Genomic DNA, 23,934 nt, shown 5'->3' on the forward strand with positions numbered 1-23,934 from the left:
AAAAAAAAACATGCAAGCACTGTCACCGGCAGCAAGTTTAGTTTTACTTTTCTTTTTGTTTTGTTTTCATTTTGAAAAGCTTATCTTTGCTGTTTACCTCACGTTATGCTATGGAGGCTCTCTCTCTTTTTTTTTTTTTTTTTTTGATTCCTCAGTGTTTGCTAAACGTTCTGTAATATTAGTCGGTATATAATACAGCATGTGGTGTATGCCATGCCTCATCTTATTCGTTTTTGTTAATAACGTTTTGTAAGCTAGTTTGTCATTGAATCTTACTGTTTTATTGTTGTTGTGCATTTTAATTAAAAATAATGAATCCATCTTTTTTTTTTTGTCTTAAAAGGTGAAAGGTGTATAGATGTAAGCAAAACAGACAATTATATTTTATTGTAAAACCTGACAAGATCGTGAAATCGAAAGTGAAAGCATCTGAAGCCCGGCTTATGACATGTCAAAAGAGGAACTCCCGTTCACAAAATTCAAATCACAAATAATACTACTGATGAAAAAGAACGGGTTGAATGTTAACTACTTTCGTTTCCATATAACTATAAACTACGATAAAAGTTCATCAGCATGCATTGGTTAATAGCATGTTGTAGCGGAAAAAAAAAGAAAAAAAACCCGCAACCAACTGAGAAAGTTAATCGCAAAAGAGCGACCAGTGGGAAGAATGAGTCTGGAGCCCTGAATTGCCCAGCTCCCTGTATGATCTAGCATCCCCTCAGCACCTGCGTTCAAAATTCTCTGGCACCGCCCCTGGTACATCGATGTATTTTTGAAAAGCAAAAATTAAGTTTGTTCAACTCTAAACCCAGTCCCCAAGTAAATTAGGTTATTAAATAAAAAACTAGCAAAACGAGTTGCGCGGTGTCCCCACCACTTTTCAAAGCAAAGTTACGCCACTGATCAGACCTCTCCACTTCTGAATCCATAGGCGGAGGGTGAACCAGCTCCAGGGTTAGGCTGAAATATATTAGTGTAATCTATTATCTATACACATCATAAACAATTTGGTGGCAGGAAAAACCAGGTGAAGGGGAAGCTTTGTCTGAAGCTAATGGTCTGTCCGGTCCACAGTCTGTTATACGAGTGTCTTCTCCAGCAATCTGTATTCAGCGTTTGCTGTTACAGCCTTATAAATGAACAATGACAGCCAAGCCCTTCCACAATACGGCTTCACTGTTTGAACTGTTAGGATAATTTGTCATTTAACTTTGTTAACATTAGTTAAAATAAAAATACAATCGTTCATTGTTTGTACATGTTAGTTCATTTAAGGGGTCATGAACTGCCTTTGTGTTTTATTTTGTACTGATCTCTGAGGTCCACTTATATGTTATCACAACTCAAAAGTCCCCAAGTAAATTAGGGTATTAAATAAAAAACTAGCAAAACGAGTTGCGCGGTGTCCCCACCACTTTTCAACGCAAAGTTACGCCACTGAACTACAACATGATTCAAGTAACTTTTTCTTTATTAACTCTCTAGTTAAAAAAAATTATATTCCAAGTACAGCGAAAAGGGAAAAATGAAAAGCGAAAAGGCCGAATAATATGAACCGAACAATGACGAACGCGATCAAAATAGGGGCACGCGCTAATGCAGCAAACATGTCGACAGAATGAAAGTATTTAAAACTATCAGAGAAAGACGCAGAAATCATTACAAGCGTGAAGCACCGGCAGCGAGAGACTTAGTGCTGCATCAAGTCTCCGATGAGAAGAGGAGGTGGCTAATGCTGGTGGTTAGGTTACTGTATGATGATTGAAATCGCGAAATTACATCAAACGATTAGTAAATAAACTGCAGAATGTTATATTTTCTAATGCACGCACGAATTGCATGTATTCTGACAGCGCTGCACGAGCTCGCGGCGCCAGGGTTCAAAGTCCAAAGCGCAAGTAAAATCTGCGCTAAAACTGTGCTACTCGTCAGTTGCTCAGTAACATTTTTTGTGAATTTTTTTAAAGGCATGTGACAATGTGATACGTGCGACAAACATCTTCCCAAATTCGTAATGAGAATCATTTATAAATCTGCATGCTGTTGTCAACAAAAAGAAGCACTGAGATCTTCCTGCGGGTTTCTGCCAAAATGAAAGCCTAAGCGTTATGTAAAATAAAATAAAAAAGTAAGACAATAATAATGATAATAATAATTACCCTACAACAGCTCTGTTAATACATTTATTATAACATTCACACATAGTGTTCAAATTGGGATCTGTTATATATTCTAATGTTTTAAAAGAAGTCTCTTCTGCTCAGCAAGGCTGCCTTTATTTGTACAGTAAAAAATACATGCCTGATTCAAGTCTCAAAAATGGCCAAAAAATATTATTTTACTAACTTATTAATTTTAAGCTAAATTGTGCTTTGTTGGTATAATGTCTGCTAGAATGTTAAAAAAATGTTCAGTGTTAAGTAAATATTTTTGTAATTGTTGTTTTGTAATTGATTTTTTTTATTTGAAAAGCAGGACAAAACAGTAAAAAGTACATTTTGGCAATTTAATTAATGCAATTGTGAAAAAAATGGCAAAATAGGCCTACATGGGGGAAAAATGTGAAAAACCGTGTTCGGAATTTCGGCCTTCGGCCCAGTGTTTCATTTTGTTCAGCTTCGGCTTTGGCCTAGAATTTTCATTTCGGTGCATCCCTAGTTAAAAATCGTAAAAAATCGAGAATCAAGATTTGAATTTTTTGCCATATCACCCAGCCCTACATGCAGCCTTGAAAAACGGACTAGTAATGCTTTTCATGGATTCTCGTCCGTGGAATGCGCCACTTCCGATATTTTGCCGGTTACTTGACATGGGCAAAATGCAATCAAGGATTTTTTTAAATGGAGTACTCAAATTGAATCAAGGAATCGCTTATAATGAAAGCGACTTACTTTACATTCAAGACACACATATTTCCTGGGAATCAAACCCATAACCTTTCTAACTACAGGAATTCTCACCCTGTTCTTGACGGATTCGCTCTCTTTCTGCATAGCCGGCAGCCGCCATGTTGAGACGACTCAACCATCTGTTCATATCGTCCACGCCGTCTGCTGCGAAGTAGAAGCTCTTGATTTTGGGATGGCACGCTTTAAACGCACTGCGTAGGGAGCGAAGACACAATAAGAATTCCTCAAGCCTCATCACATCACTCAAAAGTTTGTAAAGTTACTTACTATTTTTTGCGACATTCACTGGCTCTATCGATCTTAAACTCAGGGAGGCTGACAAACCCTTCGGCCTTCTCATCCTACAAGGTGGAAAAAAAAGAAATAGGATTGTGTGGACATTTCACCCCACTTACACTCCTCTGTAATGTCATTACATCCTCGTTAGGAGTTACATCTCCTTATTCTTCTTTCTCTTTCTTGGTTCATTCCATTACTTTTTTCCCCCAGCATTAAACTGCAGCACCGTTGACAGGAGCTCTGCATAAATAAATGAAAAGCATAAATTGTTGCGGCTCTCTGTAAGCCTCTCTGTGTTTACAAAACCCACACAGTAGAAGATCATCAATTATAGCAGAGCCGGACTATGATGCAGGATTCTCAGTGGACCAAAACCAGGATGAGAGGGACCCTCCCCGCCTGTACTTCCTCCGAAACCCCCAGAACAGCAGCCGTATCCCACACCCAGGCCGTGATAAAAAGCGAAAACACTGAGGGTAATTAATCAAAAGCGAAGGAGCAAGGGAACAAGTACGGGAGAGAAGGGGAGTGTTTGTTGGAAGAAGTTCCTTATCTTCATTACAGCAACGGCATGTGTAGAAGACTGTTTTGTTGGGGTAGATGAGCATTAATCTTGTTCCACACAAGAGGGTAAAGCCGGCACCAATTAAAGTCTCATCTCTAGATCGATACAGTTTCTGCTGCGCTGGTGGATACGAGAAACAACAAAGACAACTGTATTGGCCAAACACTCACACACTCACCTCTTCGTTCATGTACCAGTACAAACAGGCGGCCTTCAAAACAAACCAGTACTTCTTCCATTTCTGCGAGAAATAGCTCTTTGCGTCCTTCTTTTTCCACAGCCAGCCCTCACAGTCTCCACGACCCAGGTCCTTACAGGAGATTCTTCTCTTACTGATGGAGGACAGTGGAGCCGCTGGATGCCATATAAGAGAACAGTATGTGTTAATAACTGTTATAAAATGAATAGTTCAGAATCCTGATTGAGGAAAGCTGTTGTATAATAGCGTCATCATTTCATTTCTGTATTAAAGGGATCATTTACTCATTGTCAACTCATTCTTCAACTCATGCTGTTTCAAACCAGTTTAAGTTTAATTCTTTTGTAGACCACAAAAGGACGTGCGGGATGTTCATGCTGCTCTTTTCCTTATAATGAAAGTGAATAATGACTAGCAAACACCCCAAAATGGACAATAAGTTTGGCTTGTGCACTATACTTCTGAAGCCGTATGATAACTTTGTGTGAAAAATAGGCCAATATTATGACAATTTTGAAAGATTTTACCCAATCATACCTAGCTCTCAAATCTCATTCAGTGTTTTGAAAAAGCACATTTTTAAACTTGGCATGTCATGACTGATTATGAGACTCGTGAGAAGAAATGTTGGTTATCAATTATGTCAAAACTAGCATTACACGTCTCTATGCACCATATTTGTGAATGTGAATGAGATTTGAGATGTTTGATTTAAAATGAATAAAACTGATAAGTGAATAACGACTTGAATTTTAGTCTTTTACTCACACAAAAAGCCTCAAAAGACTTGGAATTTCGTCTGGCTCAGAAGGCTTACAATATATGACAATATAACATAGTATAGTTGTATAAACCACTTTTAAGCTGTTTTTTCAGTCAAAATTCCATTTTATAGAATGGAAAAGAATAGAAAAACGGGTAGCGCGAACATCTCATTTTGTGTTTGACAACAGAAAGAAAGTCATATAATAAGGACAATAAATAACAATTTTCATTATTGGGTGGACTGTTCTTTAATATGCCATGTTACTATATTGCTTATCAGATATAAACAACCTCCACTATGTGCCATAGCTAAGAACATCTACTCATAGCAAAATGATAGTAATGCACAGCCACTTATGGCGTATTGTTTTATTATAACATATTTCAATATTTGTGAGTGAATGGGCAGAAGACCTCAGACTGATTAGAATAGAAAACATTCCTGAAATACATTGACTTTGTAACTTGATTATGTGCTATTTTAGTTGTACTTTGGTTTAAAAGCTCAGTCTCAATCATAGTGAGATTGTCAATCTCAATCATCAATTCTTTCGGGCAGTAATGTACCATTTTTGAGGATATGTACTGTCATAATAGTGTTGCAACTTTAGAGGTCTTTCCACTGTTAAATCTAAGGAATGCACTAGGCAGCTGCCAAAATGTGTTAGTGCAAAATACTTATACATACAAAAAGTATACAATAAGAATATAATAAGTATTATGGAAATGAACTTTCTTTAGTCTTTAAGGTTTATGTTGGTGGCCTATTTTTTGCATTATGCAGGCAAAATATGCAAGCAGTGTACACAATGAAAACAGTGTTCCCAAACATGAGAATAAGAAAGATAAGTGATCACCTTTACTCTTTTTCTTGGTCTTGGATAGCAGAGAGGATCCCTGGAATGTCTGTCAAGAAAAGCAGAAGGCACAACATAAATACATATAAAAATACACATATACACACAAACACACACATATGCATATTTTTTTTATTAATCCATAAATATTATACAAATACATTAGAATTACATTTAAATATATTTATATACAATTTAAGAATAAATACAAATGGAGAAATGTTGGGAAATACAGCAGGAGGAAGTGAAACCAGACAAAATTATCGGTCAACACATCCAATTCTCCTGAGTGGAATCACATGGAGGAAATGTGTGAACATAATGATCTCAGAGCATCAATCCATCGCAAAACAAATTAAAATCGGAGGCGACATCTGAGCAGATGAAGGCACGAGAGCCCAAACAGCCAGAGAGAAGGAAGGCGGGAAGAGGCATAGAGAGAAAATAAATAAGATTTCTAACATCCTTGGCCCGTGTGTTTATTGAGCAGTATTTCTTGGATGAGCACGCCCAGACCAAGAACATATTTATGATTGCCCTATGGCAATTCTCTTCCGTGAAGAAACTTCCTGCAAGCTTGAGCATTAAATTAGAGGTAAACTTGTGTTGCCATGCATCTATTAGCAACAGTATGGAGAACACACTGACTAGCATCACGCTAATTGATTTATTGATATGTGCCTGAGGAGGGAAGTTGCCCTGAGGCCCAAGAGGAATAACTGAAATTGATTAATGGAACATGTTTAGAAACTCAGTCAACCGGTTCATAAAATTTATTTATTTATTCAGGAGTTTCTGAATATACTGTGTCCACTTCTTGAAGACAATTTTCTGTTTGTTCAAGTGCCCTTATCGGTTATTCAAAAAAAATAGTAGTTGTCTCAGAGACCCAAGTTCAAGTCCAGGGTCCTTTCGTTCTCTTTTACTTCACTTTCCCATAAAATAAAGCCCAAAAAATATAAAATGACAAAAAAGATGGCCCAAAAGATTTTCCAGCATTTCACCACATGACACAATTCAATGTCAATGCAATTCCCTCCCAAAGCGCTGTGAGAATCTCCTCCCAGAAGGTGCGAATCGCGATTGGTGTGTGAATTGGAGCAAGTTGTGAGAAACACTTAAGACACATCAAACAAACTTCCCTAAGGATTCAACACCTAGACATGAACAAAGCAAAATGATATAGCGGGGGGGGGAAATCATCCTTTTAGGAATGATGTGCACAGAAATGATCTTTGCTTGGGTTTTATGAATAAGTCTAAATGTTGGGGAACTTCAAGCTCTTGAACAAATCCTACAAGACGTGAACATGAGATGTGCATCAGCAAACCGAGTCCAAAGATCTTCTAAACTTCATTTCTTATGCCTCAGGGGTCACAATCTTCCGAGAGTCATAGAGCATTATGGGACAACTATGACCCGTGTGACTCGAATAAACACAGTGGTTACATCTCAGCATGCGTCATGAATATGGTTTTTGCTTCCTACAGTTTCTTCTGGTTGCCTTCTGCTATGGTGAAATGGTTCTCTTCATCCATTCTCTCAGTCTCTGATGTTGAGGGTCACTCTCAGAAACTAGTGAATCTACTATTGTTCACTAACACATTGCCCTAGATAGCATGCTAAGATCTGCCATCATGTTACAACTGAATGCCACATGGCAACACAGGCTCTCAGTTCACAATGACATATGGTACAAACCTTTTCCGCTGTGCTATCAACAACTGACATATGCTCCATGTGATGGCCTTAAAGCATTGCATTAACCTAAACCAAACCTGTAGGTAAGCACTGCCTTCTCTGGAGGCTGTTTTTGTAGTTTTCAAATGATGTAATGATGGCAGTGGGTTGCTCAAATGAACAGGACTGAAGGCACTGGGCTGTGTCTAAAGTGTTATGACAGTCAGACAAAACACTTTTGAGTGTGTGTGTGTGTCCGGTGGACGGAGTGAGTGAGCGTTCTCCTTGAGTGTGAGGTCAGTGTGCTGGCATTGTTCAGACAAACTGCAGCTCTCTAATCGGACTGCAACGCAGGCAATAAAACACCACTGTAAACAATAGAGCTTAATGCAGTTACACTGCACATACCAACAGCTGCAGGCTTATTAAATCAACACCATACAGAATGGTCTCTCCTCTCTGTTTTTCTTGCATCATCTCATCGCATCTTCTCATCTGGCATCTTACTCATATTTCATCTTAATTGACCTTCTCTTTTAATATTATTCTAATATTGCTATCTCATCTCCTCTTCTTGCATCTCCTCGCATATTCTCTTCTCGCATCTTTTCTTGAATCTTCTCTGATCTTCTCTTCGCATCTTGCATCCTGCATCTTAGCTTCTCTAGTCATTTTGCTCTTGTAGTGTCTCTTCTTGTCTCCTCTCATCTCTTCTCGCATCTTCTCTTCTTATTTAATTTGGTCTCTTCACCTCTCATCTTGCTTCTCCTAATTCATTTTTATCTCATCTCTTCTCATCTCCTCTAGTTTTGAATGTTCCCTTCTCCATGTTCCGTCTTGTCATGTCACTTCTCGGCTCATATTGTCTTTTCTTTTCTCCTCACACCTTAGGTTCTCTTCTCATTTAATTTAGTCTCTTCACTTCTCATCCTTACCATCTTCTCTCATTTCATTTTGTTTAAACACATCTAATCTCTTCTCAACTCTTGAGTGTTCCTTTCTTCAGTCCCTTCTCTTCTGGTCTCATCCCATTTTGTATCTTCTTGTCTCATCTCACATCGTACATTCTCTTCTTATTTCTTACATCATCGTACATTCTCTTCTTATTTCTTATTTTTTGTCTGTTCACTTCTCATCTCACTTCTTCTCTTCTGATTTTCTCTCACTTTTACGTCTGTTCTTGTCTCATCGTGCACTCTCTTCTCCTTTTGCATCATCTGGCATCTTTTATATTGTCTCTTTTCATGTCATCCCTTCTCTTTTTGCATCTTCCCTTCTCATTTTGTCTCTTTGGGTCTTGAATCATCTTTTCTTGTCTCACACCTCTTCTTGCATCTTACATTCTCTTCTCATCTCATTTTGTCTCTTCACTTCTCATCTTGCCTTTTAACCTCTCATTTAGCATCATCTTCTCATGTCTCTCCTCTTTTTCCATATTCTTCTCTCTTAATGTTTAATCTTGTGGTGTCTCTTTTCTTCTGGTCTCATCTTCTCATATCTTATTTTCTCTTCTCATTTTGTCTCTTCTCTTCTGATTTTGTCTCATCTCATCTCATTTCACCTCTTCTCTTTTTGCATCCCACCTTTTCTTCTTGTTTCATTTCATCTTGTTGTGTCTCTTCTGGTCTCGTCTTGTCTCTTCTCTTCCCTTTAATCATGTACAACTCAGAGTGGTATATGCAGATTATAAGTTTTTGGAGTCTCAAGCAAAGTTCATGAGCTAGAGAAAGAACAATAGCAAGAGTGCTGAGACTAGCACATTGGTTCTGGTCCAAATTTATGGTGATGAAGTGGTCAGCAGAGTTTTCCCACCCCTGCACACCCTTTATCCCAGATCAGGTCAGAGGACACATGGACACGCATACATTACCCTGCTGAGGGTGTCAATAAACAGAAGCCGCAGGTAAGATACACTGTGAAAGTCACTCTTACGCAACACTGTAACACCCCAGCTGGGATCTCAGAGCGGCACCTTTCACACTTCTTCATGAGGACCTATAATTAGACCTCATTTTGAAAAAAAAAAATAGAGAACTAAACACACATAATCACTTCTCATGGTCTGGCGGACATATCAAGCACAACATATTGACATGAAGACAGCACATGGCAGAGTATTGGCCAATCACAGTTCTGTTTCAGATGGAGCTCGGCCAATCACGTCACTCCGTGCCCTGTGACAGATGACAACATGACTTAGCCCCGCCCACCCCCACAGAACCACCATCTGCCTACTCAGCATCCATATGCACACTGTGACACACCACTGAGAGTCACTTTTCCCCGGATTATTAGTTTTCCCTTGGTGTTTGTGTGTGTACTTAGCCCCACCCCCACAGAACCACCATCTGCCTACTCAGCATCCATATGCACACTGTGACACACCACTGAGAGTCACTTTTCCCCGGATTATTAGTTTTCCCTTGGTGTTTGTGTGTGTGGTTATGGCGGTGTCGGTGTGTGTGCGCTCAAGAACATCGGCTGCCACGTTCCCTCTTTAAAAATGACAGCTAGATCTCACCTCCACTCCTAATAACTTCACACACAGGGCGGCTAGTCTCACTGAGAAAACCCACTCACCCACACACACACACACATACACATACAGTATACACAGGGCTGAGCACAAACTCCCACACACCTCTACGCTGACTAAAGGTAGAGGACTAACATACTCATTATATGCACACACACAAACACTCACCTAGCATGTGGGCGTAAGTATACATTCTCCTTCTGCACACCATGACCTGGTGCTTTCAATGAAAACTCTTTATGTAAGACTCTACCTGCAGTGATCACAGAGACCTTGATCGAGCAAAGAACCGATGAAAGCAGCCAGGCCTTGAAGAATTACTCTTTGTTACTTTGTTTGAGCAACAGAAAATAAAAGGAACACAGACACTGTGCGATATTCCTCACAATCTCTGAGTTTAGCCTGATCCAGACTGTCACACTCAAAAAGAGGCATTCTTAGACAAAGAGAAAGAATCTGATTGAGACATGTCGGATAAAAGGCACACATACTACCACTCAGCTCAATAGCAAAGAACCTTTTGAAAACGCACAAAGCAAAAAAAAAAATCTTAATCAGTATTTTTGTCTTGTTTCGCAGGTAACATCCTTAAAACATGACTGCACAACTGCACAAGATATTTACATTTTTTAACAAATGTATTTTTATTAATCCATTACCTAAAACAGAAGTCTATTATGCTTACCAAGACTGCTGATCAAAATACAGCAAACATTTTTACAATTCAACATAACTTTTCTATTTGAATATATTTTAAAATGTAATTTATTCTTGTGATGGCAAAGCTGAATTTTCAGCATCATTACTCCAGTCTTCAGTGTCACATGATCCTTCAGAAATCATTCTAATATGCTGATTTGCTGCTAAAGAAACATTTCTTATTGTTATCAATGTTGAAAACAGTTGTGCTGATTAATATTTTTGTGGAAACGGTGATAGATTTTTTCAGTATTCTTTGATGTATAGAAAGTGGAACAACATTTATTTGTAATAGAAATCTTTTGTAACATTATAAATGTCTTTATGTCAATTTTCATCCGTTTATTGTCTCCTTGGTGAATAAAAGCATAAACACTCAAACATCGAATATTTCATCGAATATTTCGAAAAATCGAAAAAAAAAAAAATTTAATAAAAAAAAAAACCTCTAACCTTAAACATTTGAACAGTAGTTTATGTTTTTAAAGGATATTTTAGTAAATACATGGAAAAACAAGACAAAAATATTTACGTTTATTGTCTCCTTGGTGAATAAAAGCATAAACACTCAAACAATTAAATCGAAATAAAAAAAAAATGTATAAAAAAAAAAACCTCTAACCTTAAACATTTGAACAGTAGTTTATGTTTTTAAAGGATATTTTAGTAAATACATGGAAAAACAAGACAAAAATATTTACAGTCCAACTCTATTGGTGGCTGCAAAAAAATTAAGTCCCACCTTTAAATCCAAAGAACCAATCACTTTAATATATTTTTTTGTTACTGAAACATAAGCTTGGCAGACAGTTTTGGAGATGACATGCCGCCAAAATGGCCACAGAATAAACCAACTCCCTTCAGAAGACTTCAACAGAAGACATACTACTCACATGGTAAAGAGAGGTGGAGTCTGGGTTAGGCGTGTTCATGGATTCCTGACGGAGCACCTCCATTTGGAGGGTCGGGAGGAGGGTGTAGTGGGTGGGGCTCCCACTCTTTTCGCTCTTCTTCTTGCCGCGTTTTCCTGTGTCTCTCTTCATGCTGCGCCCTGCCAGATCAGCAGCCTTCTCATCACTTACATACCGCAACAGAGAGTTTTCTGAGAGGGAGAAAGAACAGTATCTTTAATAACAGTAGCTGACAGTCCCAACTCAAGTCTTCAAAACTTCTGTGTTTCATGGAAAAAAGAAAGTCATATGGGTGAAAAACATGATGGTGAGTAAATGATGACAGGATTTTCATTTTTAGGTGAACTGTCCCTTTAAATCCATTTTTTCCAACAATGTTACCATTTTTATGGTTAATCGGGCATTAAAGATTTTGTTTGGCATGTTCAGTAAATCAAAATTACATTTGTACATCCAGTCCTTCTCAAACAGTACACCTATTTTCCAGGCTGTACTGTGTCAAATCACTGAATAAGCTCGCATCAGTATTCCATCAATCAAGCATCCCAACCCCCTCTCGAAATACTCCAAACCTCAGTTGGCCAATCACAATGATTCATTCCCTCAATAGAGGTCTATCATTAGCACTACTTAAGCCTGTGCACTCTTCCCAAATCAGTCGAATCCAATCAAACTCTATAGGCTTATTCTTGCCTAATGAGCATAACAAGCCGATTTGTCACAGCCATACACTCTTAAAAATAAAGGTGCTTCACGATGCCATAGAAGAACCTTTTTGTCTAAATGGTTCCATAAAGAACCTTTAACATCTGAAGAACCTTCATGTTTCACAAAAGGTTCTTCGTGGCGAAAGAAGGTTCTTCAGATTATAAAAAGGTAAGAAAGAGATGGTTCTTTAAAGAACCTTTGACAGAATGGTTCTTTGTGGAACCAAAAATGGTTCTTCTATGGCATCGCTGTGAAGAACCTTTTGAAGCACCTTTATTTTTAAGAGTGTATTAAAAGAGTGCCAAACCAACGGGCTCCCAGCAGTCCTGATTTATGCTCGTCCTTTGATTTAGGAACCACCGCAGCCATTGTTAGGTTTCCCTTCTCCCACGCCCATGTCCACCGTTGCCCAGCAGCAGCCAATGGGACGTGAAACACTCAGGAGAGCTCCTGTCAGAGTTTCCATGGCAACAGCATGCTTCCAGAAGAAGTTCCCTCTTCTTTACGGCTCGGCTTCCCTCACGCTGATGGAAAAGTTGAAGAGGTGGCAGATTTTAAATTGCATACAGTATGTACATCTAGACAGGGTACACGACCTCTCAGAGTAATTATAAATCACTATTTAATTAATTGTAACTTCTTGAGTTGTAAAAATTGAATGAACTGCAGTATAAAACTCATTAAATTGGACAAGAAGTGGATGGATCTAAAATATCAGTCTGGATGATCCATCAGTAACAATGTACCTTTACGTAGGGCTGCACAATTAAATGGATAGTTGACACAAAAATGAAAATTCTGTCATTAATTACTCACACTCATGTCATTCCAAACCTGTAAGACCTTTTTTCATCTTCAGAACACAAATTAAGTTATTTTGGATGAAATCTGAGAGCTTTCTGACCCTGCATAGACAGCAATGTAACTACCACGTTCAAGGCCCAGAAACGTAGTAAGAACAACGTTAAAATAGTCCATGTGACATAAGAGGTTCAACTGTAATTTTATGAAGATACAAGAATACTTTTTTGCGCAAAGAAAAACAAAAATTACGATTTTATTCAACGATTTCTTCTCTTCCATCTCTTCTGTATCAGTCTTCGATGCACCTTCCGAGAGTACCACGATGCATGCTATTTTACTGATGTCCTTACTACCTTTCTGGGCCTGGGAACGTTTCAGTTGCGTTTCTGTCCATGCAGGGTCAGAAAGTTATTGGACTTCACCAAAAATATCTCATTTGTGTTCCGAAGATGAACGAAGGTCTTACAGGTTTGGAACGACATGAGGGTGAGTAATTAATGACAGAATAAAAAAAAAAAAAACATTTAAATTGAGATTTTTTAAAAATTTGATTTTAAAACTATCCCTTTAATTTCATAAATATATGCATTGTGTGTGAGTGAAGTGCAGCACTGAGTTCATTTACACATGAGTAGCTCATGATCCTGTGTTTTCAGTGTCTCAGAGTGGTTCGGTTCACAGTAAATGTTGCTCCAAACTGAATTTTGGAATGCAACATGCACCAAACATCTTTCTAAACTTGTAATGGGAAATTATAAACCAGCTGTTGTCAAGAAAAGAGAAGCTTTAAGTGCTCTCTGATGGTTGAACATTTGAAAATTCAAAAATTAAGCCCACCATAAATAATATTGTAATTTTACAGTGCTACTGTAGAATAAAATTATTATTATTATTATTATTATTATTATTATTATTAAATACTTTTTAAAAAATTGAAATAGAATTATTGTAATATTTTTATTATTAATATTTAATTTAATTGTATTAAATATTTAATATTACATTTATAATTTTTTAATAATATTATTTTATAATAACAATAATAATATTTGTCAAACTATGCAGCAAATGTAACATTTCTTATTTTGTTTCATATTTTTATTCAGTTATAATAATAATAATAATATAGAAACTTCCAGTCAGGTGTGTTGAGGCAAGATGGAGCTAAACTCTGCAGGACACCGGCCCACCAGGACCGAGTTTGGACAGCCCTGCTTTAGACTGTCTGTGTTTGTTTTCCGTCTCCACGTGCTCCCCCTGACCTAGTTTCCTCGTATGTGACATGTCCTTATTTGGTGTTCCTGTTTCCTGTTCTCGTTTTGTTCTATTTGATTCAGCTGGTTATCGTTTAGTTCCTTGTTATATAAACCCAGTGTTTCCAGTGTCCTATGTTCGGCGTTGAATGTCCTCCTGAGTTCCATAGTGGTATTCCGTTTGTTTGTTTGTTTCATTAAAGACTGTGACTTTGAGCAAGTCCCGCGTCTCCTCGTTTCCTCGTCTCCCCGCTCCGAGTGAAGTTGTGACAGTAGTAGTACATAGCCGTACTGATATATAATCGCAACATTTTTGGCCAAACTGTGCAGCCCTACACAAGCACAGCAAGTCTGAAGGTTTTATATATAGTTCTTTATTTATTTTAAATAAAATGTTAAATCACAATTCCAAATTTTATCCCCCCAAAAACACAATTAAAATTCTGCAGCCGTTCTCTTTTATCTTTGTTTTTTGAAAAGCAAGCCCCAAAACTGAATGTATGAATTTTTTTCATTTTGAATGCATTGTCAACAATACAGAGGATGACTTTGGTAGAACACCCATTCTGACAGTAAAAAAACCTGTCACTGTTATCCAGAAATGACAAATTACCAAGATTTCCGAGCTGTGGGTGACCTTAATACATCTTTATCCTTTCTGACCCTCCCTCCACTCTCACATTGTATCACAATCTTTTTCCTACATCACTCTTGCAATCTCCTTCGCTTCGAGTGCCTCTTTCTTCTTTTACCATCTTTCTTACTCTCAGCTAAACACCATCTGGCAGCCTCACCACCAGCATTTTCTCCCCGGAGTTTTAAGGAAAAGAGGGAATCGGAGAAAGTGAGGAAATAAGAGAGCTATCAAGGCGCTAATCTCCACACAATGCGGATAGACAGAGCTGCTTAACGGGATCAAATAGCAACCAGGAGACACAGCCAGGTGATCATCCACCCCCTCGCTCAAAAACACACATATAAAGACACACAAGTGCCACAAAGAAGAGAGAAGAGAGGGGTTTGGGCAACAGCAAGTCCTGGAGAGGACCACCGAAAGAAAACAAACACGTTAGCGTGGGAAAGCAGTAAGACACGACATGAGTGAGTCAAAACAAAAGATGCTACCCCAGCAGCCTCAATGAAGATGGTGATGAGGAAGTGACGAAGATTGACTAACCAGCCAAACTTTACCCTGAACTTATAATAAAGAACACAGTAAGTAAAATGTTGATGAAAGAGCTTCATTGATATTATCTGTCTACGTTCTTGCAGTCCAACTATTTCTGTCGGGAGTTCTGGACTGTATTTCTAAAGCAGGAGCCAATTGAGACGGTCTCGGGCCTAGCGCACACTGGCTCTGTGTTGGTGCTGAGAGACTGCCACTGTTATCCTGGCACTGCATGCAGCGCGGCCACAGGAAGTAATCAGCAATGCCCAGCGCAGTTCAGAGCCACCGCGCAGCGAGGAGAATTAGATCCATGGAAAAGAGCTCAGCTAAACATCACTCCTGAATAAGAGCCATGAGAATGTAATAACACAGCAACAGTGAGAAACAATTAAGGGAAATCCAGGCAGAATGAGATCAAAACTGAGAAAGAGAGATCAACAGATGAAAAACGAAGATGCATTTGAAAGTAAAGAAGATATTCTGGATAAATATAAAACAACAACAAAAAACATTAAAATGGACCCTGTTTACTTAAATAAGTAATAATAATAATTTGTATTATTTATACAATTCTTTACTTTGAATAAAATAGACATTAATGTTCATGTTTATTTTGTGTAATTCATCAGTGTATATTCTAAAGAATAAGTCTTTCCATTTCTAATCTTCTACTAAAATGTAATAACGTTCTCCACATCTTTTTCTGCTGATGTAATCAAGGCCATGCGGATGGGGAAGCTGAACAAAATAGCTGACCATATTTGTGTTTTAAATGTCAATTGCTCTACATTAACTTCTTGTTTGTAGAATTGCTGCATAAAAGCAATATCACAATGTTGTAGTATAACAGCATTTTTGCTCATCTGATACTGATTTAATACCACAACCCACTTTTCATGATTCTGTATAATTCTGGTGGTTAAAATCAAGAAAGAGATGCTGGCATAAAAATTCAAGGGGTGTCAACAGTTCCCTGCAGTAGGACATGCTATCTAAAACTATTTTAATCAAATATTTTCCAATTCATCAATATTTATTATACATGCTGTTTTATGGCCTCATTTTAATTAAGAGATTAAATGGGTAATTTGTACAGTTAAAAATTGATTCATCACACTGCAGGACCATTTAAAACAAAGCAATAAAAAGTGTTTGGACAGTTTCTGGTAGTCACTATCATATATATATATAGTGATTTATATATGATCATTTTCAGATCATTTCAGACCACAGAACCAATGTGAAATTATAATGGATAAGAAAATTAAAGTCTATGAAAAGGCTATCTATAAAATTAAATTTCATTCTGATTGTAAATTATAAAATTTTTACTTTAAATTCATTTTGAAATAAAATAGTTTTTAATAACATTTTATTAACTAATAATGTTATTAAACCCAAAAATCCTGATGTTGTATTAAAAATTGTGTCAAATACCTAGAAACAGAGAAAAACAGAACACCTAAGAGTAAAGAGGAGTAAAAAGGAGAAGAAGAAAATAAAAACAAGATAATAACCATGTATATTTACAGTACTGTGACTGACACAAACTCACCTCTCCGACCTTCTCTCTTCATTCTAGCTGGGTCCTCGTAGTCAGGAACCCAGTTATACTCTACAGGCATAGAGATGGGCCTCAGACGACCTGAAAGCATAGACATGCGCATATACACACATCACTTTCTGTGTGTGTGTGTGTGTGTGTGGAAAGACAGGGAATAGAAAGATGGAAGTAAAATGACAGTTCACAATCCATTTTCTCCACAGACGCCAAGGTAAGTCTGAGCGAGTGTGTGTTTGTGTAAGGCAAACTGTCACAGTTAATGTGTCCTCTCGTTTTCTAGGGAAGCAGCAGGCATGGAGTGTGTCAGCAGTTCTGTGCCACTGCAGAGGCTCACGCTGGCATTTAACGACTAGGGCTGAGTTCTCTGGTTCTGGATATAATGCTACACACACACACACACACACACACACACAAACACACACACACACACACACCCACACACACAAACACACACACACGCACACACACACACACACACACACACACATTCACAACAAAGTGCAGCCCAGCTCCCTGGAGTTTAATTACAGAAAATCTGAAACCAACTCCTCTATGCAGGAAACTTGTTATAGACATGCTCGCTTTATAAACCATCAAGAAACATACAATCACACAGCATTGCAAAATATGTCGGATACTTTACAGAAATAATTTAGATAAGCAGAAGCTTCCAAAACCAGTTCTTTAGCTGGATCTAAAATGGATTTCTTATTAACTGCTTTCTCATTAACTGAACTTAGTTATGCAACATAATTGGAGTAAATAGTGTTTTTGGTCTTTATGTGCTGTTTTATAATCAGCAGATGTTCATAGAAGTTTGGTCTGTGCCTTGAATTAGTTGGTGGGTCAATATTCAGTCTCTCGGGCATCTGCTGTAAAAGCTAGCAGAAAATAACTAATCATTTTATGGTGTGCAGAAAGGAAGAACCAAATTTCCCATGCTAAAAGAGTGAATAACCCAGATGTACCATCTAAGCTTTACAGAAATGTGCTCATAGACCAAACTTTTTGTGTCTGTGTGTGTTTGTGTACCGTAAGTGGGTGTGCTGTCTCGACGGGACATTGTGGGTCCGTGGTTGGGGTCGTACTCGTAGCAGTAAAGGACGGCTTCTTCTTCCATGAGAGGAAATCGCTGTCTGTACTCTTGATCCAGGAATGAGTTTGGTGATTCTGACCCTTTTGCGACAGATACCCCGCCTTCACCCAGGAGAACGCCTTTTTCATCTCTAAAAGCACAGCATAACATAATATATTCAGATTTTACTGTATGTACACTATTTAAAACATATATCTATATTAATATATTTTAAAATGTTATTTATTCCTGTGATGGCTAAGCTGAATTTTCCACAGCCAGTGTTCAGTGTCACACGATTCTTCAGAAATCATGATTTGGTGCTCAAAAAACCTATTTCATATTACTATCAATGTTGAAAACAGTTGTGCTGCAATAGTTTTGATCAATAAAAAGTGAAAAAAACAGTATTTATTTGAAACAGAAATCTTTTGTAATATTGTTAATCTTTTACTGTCATTTTTGATAATTTTAATGTGTCAATAAAAGCATTAATTTCTTTTTTTTTATCTTACTGACCCCAAACTTTTATATAGTAGTGTAGATCAATTATTACACAGAAATTTGTGAAAGTTATATTTGTTACTATTGCAACTAAGGAAAATCTGGAAATTCTATAATATTTTGTCTAAAAAATCAATCATTTTACAAGCTACAAGTGAATTTAGGCATCACAGCATTTTGCAGTATGAAAAATTTGAACTTGTATTGAGATTTGCTAACATTTACACTTAACATTGTTATTAAATTATTAGTGTTTTTAAAAGATCTAAATGCAAAATTGTACAATTAAGTAGCCCATATTGTTCGATATATAGAAACATTTAAACTGCTGATATATGAAATTAATGCTGCAAAAACAGATCATTCACAAAACGTCACAAAATGTCAGAACCATCAGCTTTTTAAGACCACTCATATATATACCTATTCAGTTTTCTGCAATAGTATGAATTATGCCCATACAGAGAGGTTAGCCAATAAAAACAGGCATATTCAAATATGTTTTCTTGTATCGATCGTACAGTAGCAAAAGTAGCAGCTTGTTTAATTCTAAAGACGTTGGACAAAACACAGTTTTTGATGTAAGAAACCTTGACTAAGAATTCAAGTGAATTTCAAGCCAAAAAGCAGCTGAAGTGTAAAAATTCCTTTACTGGATGAGCTTACCTGGGTATGTATGGCTCGGATGGAGGGGGCGGGATATACAGGTCTTGGAGGGCGGAGCTATCACGCTTGGAGGGTGTGCTGATGGTGCTCGTAGGCGTGGCCGAGCTGCTGGTGGGACTCCTGGGAACGACTGGCTGCTGGGCAGACAAGATCATTGGATTAAAGATCAAAGTTCACCTACTACGAGCTGGTAAAACGTCTGAGGGCACAACTAAATGTAATAATGGAGCTCTGTTCCAGGACGTGACCCAGACACTGATATCTGCAGACAGTCACAAGGGTGAGGGATAGAGATGAATAGGTCCCTGAGCAGCGAAACGGCGGCGCAGTCCCTCTGCAGTGCTGTCTGCAGTAAACAGTGCACTGGGATCTCTGGGTCATGATGCTTTGACATAATGAGTGGGAGTCTATGGAAACATTTGCGGCATCTCCAGAGAACACAATGGCTTCAGAGACTATAGACGTGTGATTAGTGTCTCCAGTGAGCTGAATGCCTGGGAACAGGGGTTGTGACACAGACTGCACAGACATGACATGCACAAAGAGGCATGTGCATATAATCAGTGAAATGAGCATGTGAGATGACAGCCGCCAAGATAGAGACGTACACAGATCTGTTTGGGGAAAACAGCTAAAAGTTTAGTCTAGAGTCACAAGTCTAGAGCCAAACTTGAATCCTTCCCCGAAAGCCGATTAAAGCTAATCTGCTCTCTCTGGCGCACACTTTCGCAGCACTTCTAAGGCAGGTTAGTGATGTTACTGCGAATGACTTAATAAGCACCGTAAGACCCACAAAGGCAACTCCGATATCCAACAGTCCTGTTATTTACACAAAATAAACTATAGTTGTGTTGCAAAATTTCAGTCAGAAGTAGGACGTTTGAATGGAAAGCGACATGTAAGCAGGCAGGTGCATTATGGGAAATGGAGTCAAAGGTGTCAGTTCCCTGTCTAAGATGAGGCCAGGGAGCGGGTGGCAGATAAAGGGGGAAAGTGCAGCCCAAAACGATGAAGCTTTTGGGACAGGGCGATCTGAATCCTACCTGCAGGGCCAGGGGCTTCCATCTCATGTTCTTTAGTAGGGCTGGGGCGGAGGTGAGCGTGCTCTGGGGACGCTTTTTTAGGGTCAATGTCACACCGGCAGGGTCCCCTCGCAGAGAGCTTACCAAGTTTTTCAACTGCCAGCCCACCTACAGCAACAAACACAGGGTCAACATACACAGACTCGACAAGAACGCCACACAGAGACGTCACCTGACAAGGAACTGCTAGGAAATCCTAACATACGTCTCTCTATATCCGGTGAATATGGAGAGAATATACTGTTACTATGTATCACACATACACACATACACTTCCTGACACACAGTGCATGTTGATTAAGTTTACTATGTGAAACGAGTGTGATGTTTGCTAATCATTTAATTGATTCCACATTTAAGTCTGTGGTAGAACTTGACATTCCCGGTAAATGTCAATATTGGAGCCTTCGGTTCTTCATAAATTATGTATAATCATGAATTCTGAAGCATTTTTCAAAAAAAATTATGAATGACAATACTGACTATATTTTAAAACTGAACATAAAAAATGAAAGATAATAAAAGATAAACATGAAGTCTATACACTGACTACATTTTAATTGTTGAAATATTTATGTTACACTGTAATAAAAATGCTTACTGAGCCAGCAAGTGAAGCTAATAGCTGGAGGCAACTCTTTAAATATAATTCTAAAATAATGTGACACACTATATGCAAACTCTACATTTTTAAAGATGTTTACATTACTGATGAATTATTAAACTACATAAATTCATAACATTTCACAGTTTCATAAAGTAATAAGGCTGTGCAGTGTACCACAAGTGATTTTACTATGGTTAAGATGTACTGTTAGATGATACAAGGCCACTTAACCATGGTAAAAATAATTGTACATCATCACTGACTCAAGTGGCTTACAGTGACAACAGCAACATTATAAAACAGGGGTTAAAATAAAATAAAATAAAAAGGTCTTTACACATTAAAAATAGAACTGCTATAATATTATAGGATGTGGTCCCTCAAAAGGGAATCATAATTTTATTTGGGGATCTATGGAATCAAAAATGTTAAAACCCTGTGATAAAAGATGTTCAATGTTTGATGTTCAATAATTAACTTAATTATTTATGAATAATCACAATAAACAATTCTGCTGTTAGTTCAGATAGTTTTTATTTGATATGCAACAGAAATATTAACTTTATAATGAAACCTCATAAATCACTACAATGCCAGTCTATGAAAAGAGGTGAAATAAAGTAATACACACACATACAAACATTTGTTTTTCTATCATAGTGGAAACCTTTGATTGATTACTATAGTTATACTGAGCTAATGATACTTTCTATCCCCTAGCCTTACCCTCACAGAAACCTTTCTGCATTTTTAGACTGTCATTAAGACATAATTTATTATGATTATTAAGCAGTTTACTGTTGGCTGGTTTGAGGTTTTACTATCCTTTAATATCCTTGTGGGGACATTTAGTACCCACAATGTAGGCAAAACGTGACCCACACACAGTTTACACTAACCATGTCCTTCACAGACAGAAATAACCACACACACACACTCACACACACACACACACACACACACACACACACGCACACACACTTATATATATACCACAGGCTTCACCTTATATCTGGCAGCTTTAGTCTGTCACCATCTCAATGCACAATCACATCAGATACACACTGACCCACAAACAAGCTCACACCAACACACACACACACACACACACACACACACATTGAGATGGGCTGGACATTCGGACCTGATCCTATAGCGTACAGAGACTAATCACTGAGGTGACATATCAAGTAGCACCCACAATGCACCATCCTTTAACGCCCGCTGAGGTTGTTCTTGAGCATTGTTACGGTAATTATTTGTCTGTGTGTTGTTCGCTACAAGCCGAATTCGTACTGCTTATCACACATTAGAAACGCTTTTATCCAATTATGAAGGTGACAACAATCTAATTACATGAGGATTAATGAGGCCTTAGTGTTGCTGATGTTTCATCACAAAACAAGCTCAGCATCCCTCACCACAGCGACAAGATGACTTAAGACAAACAAGAAAAACTGATGTAGAAGTTGAATTCTGATGCCTTGACGTAAAACCCATCATGCAAAGACCATCTTAAATCTGAATAACAACGTCATTGTGATCAGAGATGATGAAGAGGGAACATTTAGCTTTTTGCAGCTTCTTTAACTTCATAAAACATGCCACCACTTGAGAGTATGTATCAAATATTCAACTAATTATTCAGCACCTTATGCACATCAAACACTAAGGAAGTCATTTCAAACAGAATTGATTTCACAAGCTAAACTCCATGTGCAATTACTTGTACAAAGATGTACGCAGAAAGGGGAACTCCACAGGGTACGATCACTGGAGTACCTATTGACGCACTCCATATGCACGCAAAGAAATCTCTCAAATTCGACCATACTTAAAAACACACTCCACTGCCCTTCATTACATGTACAGCCTCTTATGCCCTTTAAACATTCTCCAGTCTCACTCAGAAACGCAGTTTAAAGTGTAACACACTCAATCAGCATTGTGAATTCAGTCAAATTGGAATATAGTTGCCTTAGTCAGAAATGAGCTAAAAATACATCTAGTAATATGTTTTAAAGCTCTTGGTGCTTTAACAAGGACACGTTAAAGCCCTCAAATTCAAATGCACCTCATTTTCAGTTCCATAATTCACAAACAGACAGGAAAGGGGCAACTGTTGTTGAATGCCAAGTGAGACTTACATATATAGGGAACAAAACTGATAGATGGATGGATGGATGATAAAATAGAAGAATAAATGAGCCAAATGGATTGAGTGACTGACGAGAGACTGACACTCACCACTGTCTGATGGTTCACCTGGATGACCTCGTCACCGGCGTGGATCTTCTTACAGCGATCCGCTGGAGACTAAGAAAGAGATGTAAAAATGGAGAGATGTCAAATGAAAACACAGTACTGCAATATTTGAAGTATTTAATTTACATAGTTGCTTTTATACAAACCAATTTACAATGCATTCTGGTTTCACATTGTCTCTTGTGCTCTGCATTTATTTGATTAAAAATACAGAAAAACCAATACAGTAATGTTGTGAAATATTATTACAATTTAAAAGAACTGTTTTCTATTTCAATATATTTTGAAATGTAATTTATTCTTGTGGTGACGAAGCTGAATTTTCAGCATCATTACTCCAGTCTTCAGTGTCACGTGATCAGTGTTGGGCAGTAACGCATTACTTAGTAACGCGTTACTGTAATTAGATTACATTTTTAGTAACGGAGTAATTTAACGCGCTATAATTTTCAAAATAGTAATTAGAGTATAGTTACAAGCCGACGTCCCTATACGTTACTGCCGCGGTACATTGCTGACAGAATGCAGTGTTTTATCATCTAGATTGTAAAAAGGATGTAGCACACGCACTGTCGAGTCAAGTGCCAGTGGATTAGAGACCTGCTCCCGCGAGACCCGACGCAACAGAGTGCAGGAGAAGATGGGCGAGTGCTGCTGCGGGCGGGTAGACACTCTTGTGTGTGCGGGATGCGGGAGAATAAAATGATTCACGGGACTCCCGCAAAATAGAAATATCTAAACATAAAATATCTAAAACAAATAAATTGTTATTCATCTATTGCACAAAAGAAACATGAACTAATATAAAATATAAACGATTAACAGGTGCAAG

General features: G+C 37.9%; 1 protein-coding gene across 2 annotated transcripts in view; it reads right to left on the minus strand.

The window, feature by feature from the left end:
• Positions 1-23,934, minus strand: part of LOC107705276 (connector enhancer of kinase suppressor of ras 2-like) — a 124,430-nt gene that overhangs the window by 34,854 nt on the left and 65,642 nt on the right. For both annotated transcript variants that reach the window (XM_016508505.1, XM_016508507.1), the window contains exons 8-17: positions 23,085-23,153; positions 20,192-20,338; positions 19,149-19,285; positions 17,936-18,129; positions 16,895-16,984; positions 11,389-11,597; positions 5,581-5,629; positions 3,938-4,113; positions 3,183-3,256; positions 2,967-3,106 (exon numbers count right to left, since the gene is read on the minus strand). In XM_016508505.1, the coding sequence (XP_016363991.1) occupies positions 2,967-3,106; positions 3,183-3,256; positions 3,938-4,113; positions 5,581-5,629; positions 11,389-11,597; positions 16,895-16,984; positions 17,936-18,129; positions 19,149-19,285; positions 20,192-20,338; positions 23,085-23,153 (1,285 nt within the window). The remainder of the gene's footprint in view (positions 1-2,966; positions 3,107-3,182; positions 3,257-3,937; positions 4,114-5,580; positions 5,630-11,388; positions 11,598-16,894; positions 16,985-17,935; positions 18,130-19,148; positions 19,286-20,191; positions 20,339-23,084; positions 23,154-23,934) is intronic.

The sequence above is a fragment of the Sinocyclocheilus rhinocerous genome, unplaced genomic scaffold (assembly GCF_001515625.1).
Source record: "Sinocyclocheilus rhinocerous isolate Xijiao unplaced genomic scaffold, SAMN03320098_v1.1 scaffold594, whole genome shotgun sequence".
Lineage (NCBI taxonomy): Eukaryota > Metazoa > Chordata > Actinopteri > Cypriniformes > Cyprinidae > Sinocyclocheilus > Sinocyclocheilus rhinocerous.